Source organism: Camelus dromedarius, chromosome 15, assembly GCF_036321535.1.
Source record: "Camelus dromedarius isolate mCamDro1 chromosome 15, mCamDro1.pat, whole genome shotgun sequence".
In the NCBI taxonomy this organism is placed as follows: Eukaryota; Metazoa; Chordata; class Mammalia; order Artiodactyla; family Camelidae; genus Camelus; species Camelus dromedarius.
The window spans coordinates 46,720,167-46,733,074 of NC_087450.1; the positions used below are offsets into that span (position 1 = coordinate 46,720,167).

At 58.7% G+C, this 12,908-nt stretch overlaps 2 protein-coding genes across 2 annotated transcripts in view; one reads left to right on the plus strand and one right to left on the minus strand.

Moving 5' to 3' along the window:
- Positions 1–2,427: 2,427 nt before the first annotated feature.
- On the minus strand, positions 2,428–4,576 carry LOC116157548 (basic proline-rich protein). The gene is made up of 2 exons (XM_064494209.1): positions 3,694–4,576; positions 2,428–3,524 (listed from the first exon to the last, which is right to left on the minus strand). Exons 1-2 carry the CDS (start codon positions 4,574–4,576, stop codon positions 2,428–2,430), a joined length of 1,980 nt encoding a protein of 659 aa, XP_064350279.1.
- DNMT3A (DNA methyltransferase 3 alpha) overlaps positions 3,234–12,908 on the plus strand; it is a 96,933-nt gene continuing 87,258 nt past the window's right edge. The window contains exon 1 of the mRNA XM_064494693.1: positions 3,234–3,345. The gene's annotated coding sequence lies outside the window, so the exon portion shown is untranslated. The remainder of the gene's footprint in view (positions 3,346–12,908) is intronic.

Consider the following 12,908-nt stretch of genomic DNA (forward strand, 5'->3'; position numbering starts at 1 on the left):
ACTGATGGGGAAAAGAAGGTGTACATGGATGCTGGGCGGCCACTGGGTGGAGCGCGGTGCGTTTGCCCCACACCCCTTGCTTTGGGGAACAACCCTGCCCCTTCTCCATGGGCTGCTGGCTGGATCAGTCAGTCCTGATAACCACCTCCTGCACCCACTTTTGGGCATATGACTCACGCTATCCCACAGGCTGTAGAACCTGGTCAAAGTGGGCTTGTGACCATAATCAGAACAACTGAAGTAACCCTCGGGACTCTTCTGCTAGGGATTGCACTGTGAGTGAGGGTGACACTGAAAAACAAAGCAGGACAATCGTGTCTCAGACCTTGAGGCTCAGGGGTTGGGGAGGGAGTGTTGTTAAAGCACATGGAGCCTCATGTTCTAGAAGCATACGGGGGCTTCTTGAAGGAAAAGAATCTATGTTCTTCCACTGGGATTCTAAGTTGGGAGAGTGTGAACCTGAGACTGCTGCCCACCATCTTGGAGTTGTTTAAAGTAGGGGAAAGTGCCAATGCAGTGGGAAGCAGGCAAGAGTCACGGAGAGAGAGCTAGCTCTGGAGCTGGCATTTGAGTCCCTGGATCTACCTATTCCTGAATCCCCAGCCCTGGTCTTCTCAATTGTCTCAACCCTAAACTAATTAATCCTTTTGTTTGTTTAAGGTGGTCTAGGTAGGATTCTGTCACTCGGTTGTTACTGCAGGATAACCTAGCATAACCTGACTGATACTTTTCCTCACCCCAGATGATCTAGGGTCAACCAGGATACCGATCAGGTCACAATGGGGCAGACACAAATGAGGGGGCTGTAGGAGCCCAAAAGCTAAATCAATCTGAGCTGGATCCAGTGTAATGTGTAGTGAGGCGGGCCCAGTAGGGTTAGTTAGCACTGACAAGTCTCTTCTCAGGACAACCTGGAGGGTGGTTCTCAGGCCAAAGACGTCAGGAACAGGCACTGGAACCAACCATGGTTGCTTCTTACTGGACATAAACAAACCCCCTAACATAGTCACCTTGGGCCTCTTGACACCAACAACACAGACACCCAAGGTCACACACATCATGGGCTCCCAGTGATTTCATCGTGAACAGTTCTACTGAATAGAAACTTAGAGCTTCCCATCTTGATTCTCAGAATTTCATCTTGTTAAGGGTAACTATAATGTTTTAAAGGAACTCTAATGATTTCCCAGTCAGATGAACCACACTTTGAATCCTAGCTCTGCCACTTCCCTACTGTGTGGCTTTGACTGAGCCTCAATTTTCTCATCTGTAGAGTGAGAATAATACAAACTACCACAGAGGGTTGGTAAGGACTGAGGGAAAAGTGCCAACCTGGTGCCTGGTGCACAAGAGACATTCAGTGAGCTGTCAATGCTATTTGGGGGCAGTATTGTATAAGCCCTTAAGGAATAGAGCCGTATGGCAGCCATCTTTCTAAACACAATCTTTCCTTTAGCCAAGCTTTAGCATGCCTGTAGATGCCCAGCTTGATGTCGAAAGCGAAGTGGCAAGAAGCCTACAATGCACAGATTCATTCAACCAAAGTTTACTGAGAACCTACTATGTGCCAAATGCTGGGCTACAGAGATGACAGAGGTGGTCTCTGTCTTCATGGAAGGATCATCATCTCTGAAACTGGCCAGGTGGAGACCATGGATAGCAGGGCCTATCATCAGTGGCATGGGGTGACCACCTGACTGAGGGTGACACTGAAAAAGACCAGGACAACTGTGTAGAGAGTGACCTCTGACCTTGAGGTACGGGGAGTGGGCAGATTGAAGGACCTGAAAGCATTAGAGGGCTTCCAGAAGGAAAATCTCTTGGATGAAAGATCAGCTCCATGTCCCAGAATTAGGTATCTCTGTTCCTGTGACCCTTGAAGGGGTGAAGTTGGAGGAGGGGGACGGAAATGTAGGACTGGTCTCAGTGGTGAGGGATTGGGTGTCCACAAAGGGATGACAGGTGCCTGGGGAAGGGAGCATACCATGTCCTGGCACAGGGAAGGTGAAGTAGGAGACGACCGGTGGAGGTACAGGTAGAATAGGGGAGCCAGGGTGGGGAGTAGGGAGCCCAGCACCAAGCCCTAGGTGTGGCAGCTGAGAGAGTGATAAGCAGAGGGTGGCTGTGCTGACGAAAGTAGATGCCCCAAGTCAGAAATCTGGAGCCCTGGGAACTCTATAGGAAATGAGAACAACCCCCACAGCAAAGGGGTGAGTAAGCATGAGGGTGGAATGTAGGTGTGCACAGAATCTTCGAGTTGGAAGGGATCTTCAGTGTCATTTAGTTCCACCTCCAACCCATGAAATCTTCCAGTCTTCCACTGACCAACTGAGGGCACTCAACTCTACTTGGACACCTCCAGGTATGGGGAGCTCACTCCCTTTAAGGGGGCTCATCCTATAGAGGTGCTCGAGCCTCCAAGACGGCCTAAGATGGGCCTGGCGCCCCGACTTTGGCTCTGCTGAGTGGACTGGCGTCCACTCGGCGGCGGCACCTGGCTGGGGTGGCGGGTGGCGTGGGGGTTGCGGCGCGGATGGGCCGGCGCTGCTGTCCCCAGCCCCAGTGCTGAGGCAGGCAGAGTGCAGTGGGCTCTGGTGGAGGTCCGGAGAACTGCAGGGCGAAGGCCGCCGGGGGCTCCGCGGGCTGCCAGGGGGGAGGCACTTGACACCGGCCCGGGGAGAGGAGGGGCCGCTGTCCCTGCGGCCAGTGCTGGATGCGGGGACCCAGCGCAGAGGCAGTGCCAGGTAGCGGGGCGCCCCGTGGAGGGGAGGGCTGTCGCAGGCCCCCGGCGGAGTGGCCCGGAGCGCGGCCGAGGCGGGGTGCCCGGGCCCAGCGCGGGGTCGGGGCGCCGCGGGTTCTGGTCCTCCGTCCCGCAGCGTGCGGGGACCCCCAGCGGGGCAGCAGGGGCCGGGAAGTCGGGCCGAGGGCGCTAGGACCGGCCGCGCGCCCAGGCCGCTCCCGCCGCGGCGCCCCGGGGCCCCCCAGTCGGCGCTGCCTCCCGGGCCGGCTCCGCAGCGCCGGGGCCGGGGCCAGCGCGGCCGCGGGGGGCGAGCAGCGGGCGGAGGCCTGGGCCCGCGGGCGGCCGGAGGGAGGGAAGGAGGAAGGCGGAGAGAAGGGGTGGGAGGGGGGGACCCGGCGGAGGAGGCGGAGAGAGGGAGCGCGACAGCGAGCGGAGGGAGGGAGCGAGCGAGCGAGGCAGGCAGGCGGGCCGGGAGGGAGGGAGGGAGGGCGCGCGGGCGGCGGCGGCGGCGGCGGCGGCGGCGGCGAGAGCAGAGGACGAGCCGGGACGCGGCGCCGCGGCACTAGGGCGCGCAGCCGGGCCGGCCCGACCCCACCGGCCACACGGTAATGAGCGCCGCTGCTGGCGGCCCGGGAGGCCGGCCCGGAGGCGGGTGGGGAGGAGGGGAGACGGGCGGGGGGCACGGCGGCGGGCAGTACCCGGCTCGGGGCACGCTCTCGGACCCCCGCAACTCGGCGACGGGCGCTCGCGGGGCCAGGGCTGCGGGCGGCGACGGCGGGCCGGGCTGGCCGGGGCGGCGCGGGGGATTTGAGGGTTTGTTTATGTCCCCGCGGGCTCGGCAGGCGCCCCCTCCCGTCCCGCCCGCTCCCGGCGCGGAGCCCCCTCCGCGCCCCCGCCCGGCTCCGGGCTCAAGTTCAAGTCTATACAATGCCGCGGGGGGCCCCCTCCGCCACCCGCCTCAGCCGCGGTGCCCGGCTCGGCGCTGCCGCAGGGGCCCCGGCCTGGCCGCCCCCGCCTTCCGGGCCCTGCCCGAGTCCCGGGGCCCCGCCTGGGGCCTGCGGCCGGGGCGCTGGAGGGCGCAGACCCCGACCCGGAATAATCGGCTCCCGCCGCGGCCCGCAGGGAGCGGGGGAGGGGGGCGGGGGCCGGGCCCCGCGCAGGCTCCGCGGCGGCGGCAGAAAATGGCAGCCTGGCACGACCCGGCCCCCCGCCCCTCCCCCCGGCTCCCGGCCCTCCTCGGCCCGGCGGGGCGGGGGACCCGGGAGGCCCCCGGGGGCGGGCCGAGGGGTGATCCGGGGGCCGGGCCGGGGAGCGCTTCGCAGCGATCCTCCTCCGGCCACCTGTGGCTGGGGGTGCGGGGTGCCAGCGGATCAGGGAGGGGCGGCGGGGGTGGGGAGAGTGCCACTTGGGGGGCACACCTATCCGCGGAGAGCCGGGCGGCGCGCGGGGGGGACATCGTGCCTGGCTCCTCCCTGCCCCCGCCGTGGGCCGTGGGAGCCGGGGCGGCGGCGGCGGCGGCGGCGGCGGTGGCGGCGCCGCAGTGTGGGGGCGGGGCGGGGGCGGGCGAAGATCCCGGGCCCGGGCCGCGGGGGCCGGAAAACGCAGGGGTGGTAGCCGCGGGGCCGGGGCCCAGAGCGGTACGGGGTTGGGGGGCGCCCGGGGTCGCCCCCTGCAGCAGCACCCAGCCTCCCCCCCGTACACACTCACACGCACGCGGACACACTCACGCACACGCACCCCCGCTGGGCCGGTGCAGACGTGTCCTTGAAAGCTTCGCATCTGCACGGTGAAGGACGAGGCCTCACCAAGGCTGCGGATGGGGGTCTTCGGCCCCATGTCCCTGCGCCCCGGGAGACCCTAAGCTTCGGAGCCGCAGGCTGCCTCGGTCCGTGTCCCGCCCTCACCCCGGCTCCCCTCCCCCAGGCCGCCCTGCCCTCCCTCCTCCTCAGCTCGGACCGAGCTGGCAGGGGTCCAGGGCCCGCCCCCGGCCTCCCCCAGCCCCCCATCGCTGGGGCCCGCGGCCCTCCGGCTGCCAAACTGCATTTCGCTTTCCTGGAGCCTCCCTTCTTGGGGGCACCCACTCCCTTCCCTGCCCCTTTCTGTTATTTCCCCCTTTTCTCTCCATCCCCTCCGTCCTTCCTCCTCTCTCTACTGCGAAGCCAGTTGAGTAGGTGTTGGCGCACTAGGTGGGGAGTGAGGGGCTCTCTGGTTCTCAGGGGCTCTCTTCCCCAGTTGGAGAGGGGAGCCCCCTGTGGCTGCACCTTGACCCAAGATGGCGTCCTGCACCCAGCTGGGCAGCTCAGGCCTGCGTCAGGCGGGGGAGGAAGGGCCTGGGCCCCAGAGCCACACAACTCGCCCCCTCCCAAACCAGCAGGGACAGGAGCTTTCGGGAGAAGAGCCTGCTGCCCTGTGACCCAGCTTGCCCCTCGCTGCCGTGCCCAGAGACTGCCATCAGCATCCCTGGGGGACTGTTCAGTCTTCATGTTTCACCCTGGGCTGCCAGCGGCTGAACCAGCCTCCTGGGCTGGCGGGCTGCGAAGGGATCCTGGGATCAGGTGCTGCTCCACTGTGCCTCCTCCCTCCCAGGCAGATGTGACAGCTGCAGCCAGGGAAGCTTTTCTCCTTAGGCGTTGCTGCAGTGTTAGGACTGGCCTGTGGGATTTGGGGAGCCCAGCTGTCAGACCCTTTTTGGGCTGTCCCCTCTGCTGGCAGGGGCCCTCTCCTGGGGGTTTCCTGAGGCTACGTGGGTTTGGAGGCATGGGTTAGGAGTTCCTGCTAAGTTTCTGGGATGAGGTGGTCCTCCTCTGCCTCCAGGTCCCATTGAAGCCCTGGTTGGGCTGTTTGACAGGCAACTCTGTGAAAGTGTGAGTCTGTGTGCATGTGTGCACATGTGCTGCACGCCGGCAGGGGCCCAGGCAAACTTGCGCAGCGGGTCTGGCACCTGCCCGCCTCCCTTCCCGGCCCCACTTCTCCGGGCCCTGGCTCCCTCTCCAGCCTCTTGTCCAGCTCCTTGGTGCTTGTCTTCAGCTACTCATGAAAAGCACGGCCCCTGGCTCCGGCGGACCAAGGCTCTCCCTCCCAGGCTTGTGGGCCTGCAGTAGGAAGCCGACCTTAAAAAAGGTGAATTCCTTCTAGACTCAAGGAGTGACAGGTCCGTGGTTTAAGGGCTGTCCCCTGAGCACCAGAGAAGCGTAGGAGAGGACAGCCACGGCCATCTGTCAGGGTGTCTGTGGACAGGATTCCTCTGTGGGGTGGGGGTTGGACTGCAGCTTCAAGTCCATTCCAACATCTAAATTCTATGGCTCTGATTCTAGTGGTGGAATTTCAGACCCAAGAATGGGGGTGGCGTGGTCTTTTTTTCACCACATAGTGATAGTCAGGAGTAGCTTCTGAGGACGGGAGGTTTGAGAGAGAGCAGGGCCTCCTGGGGGATGGGCCTTTGAAAGGAGAAGGTGGTATGAGGTCAGGGGGCCCTTCAGGAGACAAGTTTGTCACATCTGACTCCATTGAGGGTTTAAAAGTACAGCTTCCGGTTAAGCCGTCACATGTGTGTGTCCTTCTGTAGGTTTATGTGTAAATTCGAGTGTGTGCATAATTTCTGAGATTTCCTTCCCGAGTCTAATTCACAGTGAGCTCCTGAGTCTCTTAGGGATATTTTACTATCACAGTCACATGTCATTGCCGTTGGTCCTCCCAGAAAGCCCTCAAAGAAGACAGGATAAGCTATAAAATACTTTCCCTGGGTGACCTGGCTGGAAGGAAGTGGGGCCAGGCCTGCTCCCTGGGGAACTTAGACTGTCCCCTGCGACAGCTCTCCTGGGCTCCTGCACTGCATGTCAGTCTTTCCTCTCTGTGGTCTCCACAGGACAGGGACCTTGCCCTGGCCGCCTCTGGGTCCCGCATCCGACATTTAGCTCGGCTTCTGTGAGCGTCTGCTGAGTGGCGGGAAGCTGGCTGCACATCTGTGTTTTCTGTCCCTGTCCTCTTCCCAGCGGCAGGTTTAGTGGCTGGGCTCTCTTCTGCTTGCCGCTGCTGTGGCCGTCGCATACTTACAGACCAGTTCCTTAGGCTCCAGCCCTTCTGAAAGACCCAAATTCTTCCCTAGTGTGAGCCTGGACTCCATCAAGCCTCCTTTTTTTGGGAACCAGATAGAAAGGGGACTCGGGAGCAGTCTTGCCAGCTCTCTAATGGGTGAGTTAAAAATAGACCACCCTCTCCCCATCCTTGGGCCTCAAATGTTACCATTAGAATCCAAGCCCTAGAATTTAGGGTTGAAAGAGAACCTGAAGCTCTGAGAACCCCTAGCTCTGGAGCTAGGTGGGGGCTGTTTGGGTGTGGGGCCAGGCCCAGTTTCTTCCAGGGTTGGAAGTACTGCTCAGAGCCCGAGGCCAGAAAGGCCAAGTGTGTGCCTGTCACATGCTCCCCTCCCCTCGGCGCTTCCTGCCGCCTTCCACTTTCTGGAGCCTGGGGTCCCTGACTTGGTGCCTATGTCATCTTCCCTCATCCTGTGCTCCATTGATGGTGAAGTGTGTCTCTGGCCTCTAACTTGAGAACAGGCAAAAGTTAGGGCCAGAGAATGGCCCATGGGACTTGTTTCCACTTCCATTTTGGTGTCTAATGGATAGTAGAGCTGGTCAGCATCCCGCCTGCCCTTTGAGGCTGGGCGGCTCTGTGGGCCTGTGTGCTTTGCTGTGCCTGAGCAAGGCTTATTAAGTAAACAAAAGGTGCCAGATTCCTTTCCACTCAAATTTTGAGGGCTTGTCTTCAGTCATTTCCCTCCCTGACTCTTTTTCCCAAAAAAAAAAACCCTCCCAAATCTGAGATCCATGCAGTGTTGCGGATTTGCATGTGTGTCCAAGCCTGCGTCCCCTTGGCTGAGTGTGTGGGCAAGACAGGGTGTGGTGCACGTGTCTCCGTGCTGATTTCTATGTACATGGTGTGCAGTGCAGCCGCGTGGGGATAGGTGGGACTTGCTTGGATATGAGCCTTTCTCGAGGCAGCCGAAGTGAGGGCGCTGGAGTTGGAAGGAGCAGCATTCTGACCCTTCTCAGCTGTGGGATGTGGAGTGGCAAACTCAGTTTCTCTGAGCCTCCGTTTCCTCGCCTGTACCACGGAAATAAGACTAGGCTCTACTTGTAGTTTGTTGTAAGAATTAAACGGGAATGTGCCTTATCTCTTGGCGGAACGCAGATGCTCAGTGTTAGCTGGCCTGGTTATCGTCATCATTGGGACGGTTCACATGGACTGGTGCTGCAGGAAGTGCTCTGAGAAGGCTTGTCCATCTTCCTGCCTCTTTTGCAAAATCTTAGGCAGATGAGTAAAGTGCTGATTCTGATTGAGAAACCTTCAGAGGTGGGAGGCTCCTCAGCACTGCTTAGCAATCTGTCCCAGAGTTGAGCAAATCACACTGTCAACAGGTTGTCGTTGTATCCACCTTAAATCCCTCACGCTGTGGTTTCAGCTCTTAATTTGGATTCTGTCCTGAGTGCAGCCTTTTTGCTTCTATTTACCAGAGATTTGCTGAGCATTTCCTGTGGGCAAGACCCTGTGTTGTACTTTGAGGGGACACAGAGTGAGTTTAGGATGTGCCCAACTAATTAATGACCGCAGACCAAGGTTGCAGTAGAGGGAGGAATAAAACTCTTAAAAGACAGTGAGGTCACAACCCACTGAGGGGATCAGGGGAGGCTTCTTGGAGGAGGTGGCACCTGACATGGGCCTTGAAGCACAGAGATGCGGCTTCTAGGCCAAGGGAAAGAAGCCAGGCTGTCAGGGATGCCATGGCTGGAGTGTGGGGGAGACTCGGGAGAGACTCTGGGGAGGTGGAACAGGGCATCCGTGTACTGGGGACCAGCCATTGATTTGAGGAGAGCAGGCCCCTGCACTCTGTAACTCCTGTGTGGCCCGTGGAGAATTGCTCAGAATTTTCCTGCTTGTGGTGGCTGTAGGGGGTGGGGTGGGGAGAAGACAGAGGGAAGAAAGGGAGGGCAGGGAAGGGGCCAGCTGAGCTCATTTGGTATAGGATCTTGATGATTCCTTTATATTCCGTAGACTAGAGCTTAAGAGCTCAGACTTGGAGGGAAACAGAGCAGGGTTTAAATTACACCAACCCCAGGGGGTCATGGCGATTAAGGGGAACACCAGCCGGGGGCGAGGTCTCTGTCGGTGATGGCAGTCATGATGTGAATGGGCAGCAGGAGTGTCCTTGGCCTGGCCTCCCAGAGGTCTGTGTGTCCCCTTTTGCATCCCCTCCCTCAGGCTGAGGCACCCCAGCATTCAGAGAAAGTGGGAGGTGGGGCGCAGCAGACCCTGACTGCACCCTGCCCTCTCCCCTCCCTCCTCCGCGTGCAGCAGAACTGAGCCCCCACCGTGGAGGGGAGGTGCCCTGGGCTGGCCTGGCAGCTGTGCCCCCAAGTGTGGCCGCAGGTGTCTGGCAGTCCCTGGCAAGGACAGCCAGCAGGCTGGGCCGCCAGGCCGTGTCTCCCTTGCTGGTCACATCGCAGGCCTGTCTGGAGAACAGCGACAGCGGGGGAGTTGTGGGGAGGGCGGTCAGAGAGGATGCCTGGGGCTCTGCTAGCAGAATCCTAGCAGGGAGTGGAATTTTTTTTTCAACCATAGCTCTGCACTGCCCACTCCCATCCTACTGTGGTCCCCTCTGACCCCCAAGGCTTCCTAGCCTTATTTATGTCTATAACCAGGTTCCTATTTCCTCTTTCCTGCGGTCATGGCCCTGCTCACTGTCATCCCTATTGATCTTCCCTCTCTGTTTCTATTTCAAATGTCAAGGTCATTTTTAATTCTGAGCCGGTTGTTAGCTGTCCCGTCTGGGTGCACAGAGTTGGACGGAGGACCATCTCTCACAGCTAGTAACTGGAGGGCTGGAACTTGGGTCCTGACTCCTAGTCTTGTGCTCTTCCTGCTGTGCTACCATGTAGGTGGATCTGGGGATCAGTGCAGAAGATGTTCTAGACCTAATAGATCAGCTCGATCCCAGTATGCCAGCGGTCCTTACTTGAAAATGTTAAAAGATGCTCAGAGGACGATGGGGTCAGATCTGTGGTTTACTGAGCCGTAGGTTGGACGTAGGGCCTGTCTTGGTGAATGTTTGGAAATGCCTGGGCTGGGAGGCTAGGAAGCCGAGGGGCCCTGGGAGCATACCTCCCCCTCAGAGGTTCCCCAGAGGACCCTGGGAGGAGCAGGTGAGGGCGCTTGGGCCCAGGCCAGGTGACCGGGGTCCTCCAGCACTCCAGGAAACAGAACCTGTTGGCACGGGGCTTCTTGAGGGAATGGTCTTGTATGATTAATTTTACAGATTCTGAAAGGATGCCTAAAGTTATGGATAAAGAGGAATCTAATAGACGCCCATAATATGGTATGGGTTTACCCCAAAAGCAGTGTGAAGAGTGTAATCTCATTTTTTAAATTCCTTTAAAATTTATACCAATATGCACATTTATAGGTCTGTACATGCTTAGAAAAAGTCATTCTGGAAGGATAACCCAGCAAACGTGTCGGCAGAGTCTTTGCCATTTTATTCACTTTTGTAACCTTCGAAAAAATGTAAAGGTACATGCATTCCTTTCTTAATGACAACAACAAAAATAAAACTGCACTTTTTAAAGCTTCTGGATAAGAACTTGAAAAAAATTTGAGTCACCCTTGGGCTGGAAGGGTGGACTCTTTTATAATGGATATGAAATTGGCTTGAGGACTGACAGTAAAGGGTGGGGCTGTTCAGGTACTTTGGAGTCTTTTCTGGAAAGGTTGCAGGGAGATTTATTGCAGACCCTGAGGTCTCTAAGCGAAGGCCTAGGCGGGAAGGGATTGCATGAGAGTGGAAAACAGGCAGCTGGCTGCATCCTCGTACATGCTGGGGGCCGTGGACCAAGTTAGCTTTACAGGATGGTGACTGGAAACTCAGTTCTGACACAGGATGGGACACAAATCCTTGAGGATCTTCCCTGAAGGCTTTGATCTGGTCGCCCTTGTGACCTGGTACAGCCAGGGCCTAGTCCCCGCATGGAGCTCGGGTGACCCAGCCCTGGCGTAGCCTGGGAGCCATGTGCAGGGAGGACAGCATGGGGCTTTAGGAGGCCCCGCCAGGGATGGAGGGGATGCCTGCTTGTCTGGCATGTGGGCTCAAGCTGTGCCCGACTGTGATCTGGAGGCCCAGGAGCAGGTGGCAGTGACCCGGTGACAGGGCGGAGAGGTGAGGAGGGGTGATACAAATTCCTCTGTCTGTTGCTTGGCAACAGCGCCCACCTCCCATTTTCATCCGCCCATGGGTGCCCTCTTGGAGGTTGCTTTGGCTTCTGAGGCTGCCCCTGGTAAAGATGACATAAGAAAGGGCATGTGGACTTCTCCAGGCCTGCTCCGCCCCCCCCCCCCCCCCGGAGTAAGGCAGGAAGATCAAGGGCAGCAGCAAGTCCTCTGGGGACCACCCGCAGCCCCAGGCCGGTGGGGGACAGATGTGCAGGGAAAAGAAGCGACCAGGAGGTGGGTGGATCCTGATTTGTGTCTCAGCCCTACTGCTACCACAGCTACTGCAAGATCTAAAGTCTCTGAGCTGTGGGTTTTTCATCCGTGAATCAGGGATAAGAAGAGCGCCCGCACTTCACCAGTGTTGCTTGAATCCAATGAAATACTGTATGAAAACAGTCAGCACTGCACCTGGCACTTAGCAGGTGCTCAGGAGGTGTGAGTTCCTTTTCTGTAAGTGGGGTCATGACAGGGCTGCATGAGGGTGACTCTGGGGATGAGGCAAGGAGACCTCATGCAGGCCCCTTTGTGTTCTAAGACCCCCCCCCACCCCCTACAAATGTTGCTTGTCACTCTTATCACCACTTAGGGGTCGTGGGGCCTCCATTTCCTCGGCCATCTGATCTCTGGACCTTTCATTTTGATGTCCTTCCATCAGTCTCTTCAGAGCCCATGCCCACTGGGGACCCAGCAGGTCCCTCCAGCCCTGGGCCCTCTCCCTCCCTGCCCTCTGGTCTCTTTAGGCCCAGAGCAGGCAGTGGCCTTTCCTCTGGTTGCTGAGCCTGCTGGCAGGGTTGACTCTGTCCCTGGCCCACAGGCAGGGGAGGGTCTAGACCACAACCAGGCCTGGCAGCTGGCGCCCAGCAATGGTTCCTAATGGTTTGGTTACCAGCAGTGATGTGGTATTTGTTGCCATCCTCTCACAGGCCGGGATTCCCGGCTCAACTAGTGGTGGCCTGTGGGACTGCCTGGTACTGGAAGCTCAGCCAGGAAGCCCACTGAGGGAGACGATTGCCTCTGCATTTTCTTTCGTCAACACTCTCGTGCAGCCTGGACTCTGACAGTCTGGTGAGGGGCGGGGGCCCCAAGTTGGCAGGCCTGGCAGTTCTTGCGTTTTCTCTCCAGAGGACCCTTGCTTCAGAGCCACAAATAACACTTATCTCTTCATTTATTAAAGACCTACTATGTGTCGGGCACTGGCTATAAAGATAGAAGAGACTGCGCTGGTCCTTCAGGAGCCTGCAGCGGAGGTGAGAGTCTGGCAAGGTGGCCATCACACCGTAGGCGGGTGGAGAGAGCTCTGCAGTGTGTGCTTGGGGCTCCTAGGGGCTCAGAGAAGGGATATCTCATTCAAGGGAGGAGGGACAGTCGGGAAAAGTTTCTAAAAGTGAGGGTTAAGAAGAATCTCAAAGGATGGGGAGCAGTTAGCCAGGTGGTCAAAGGCGTTTCCTCACCTGGTGTGGCGGGAGTGATGGGGTCCGAGGACTGACGGGATGTGAGGCCGCAGGGCCAGGCCAGAGCTGGACCAACGAAGGCCAGGATGTTACCTGTTGACAGCTGTTGGGCTTGGAGTAACATGCCTATATTTGTATCTGACAAAAAGATCACCCTGGGGCATCAAGGAGGGGAAATTGGACAGGTGAGGCTGCGGCCAGGGAGCCCGGGCAGAAGGCAGGTGTAGAAATGGAGAGGAGCAGCCGTGTAGGCATGGAGGGGGCTGCTTTGTGAGGCATTTGGGGAGGAATGGCTGGGTGATGAGAGGGTGTGGGGAGCAGAAGTGACTGGTTTCTGGCTCAGCCAGCTGCGTGGTAGAGATGCCGTCCATTGAGAGGGCACGTGTCAGAGGGAGTCTGGAGAGATCTGGGGGCGTTTCACATGGGAGGCAGGACCGGGGCTGGGACTGAGGGTG

Coding starts and splice junctions, on each gene's coding strand:
- LOC116157548 (XM_064494209.1), bottom strand. CDS start 4,576: ATGGGGCCGAAGACCCCCATCCGCAGCCTTGGTGAGGCCTCGTCCTTC. Junction 3,525..3,693: donor GGGCACCGCGGCTGAGGCGG/GTGGCGGAGGGG, acceptor CGCCCCGGCCAG/CCCGGCCCGCCGTCGCCGCC.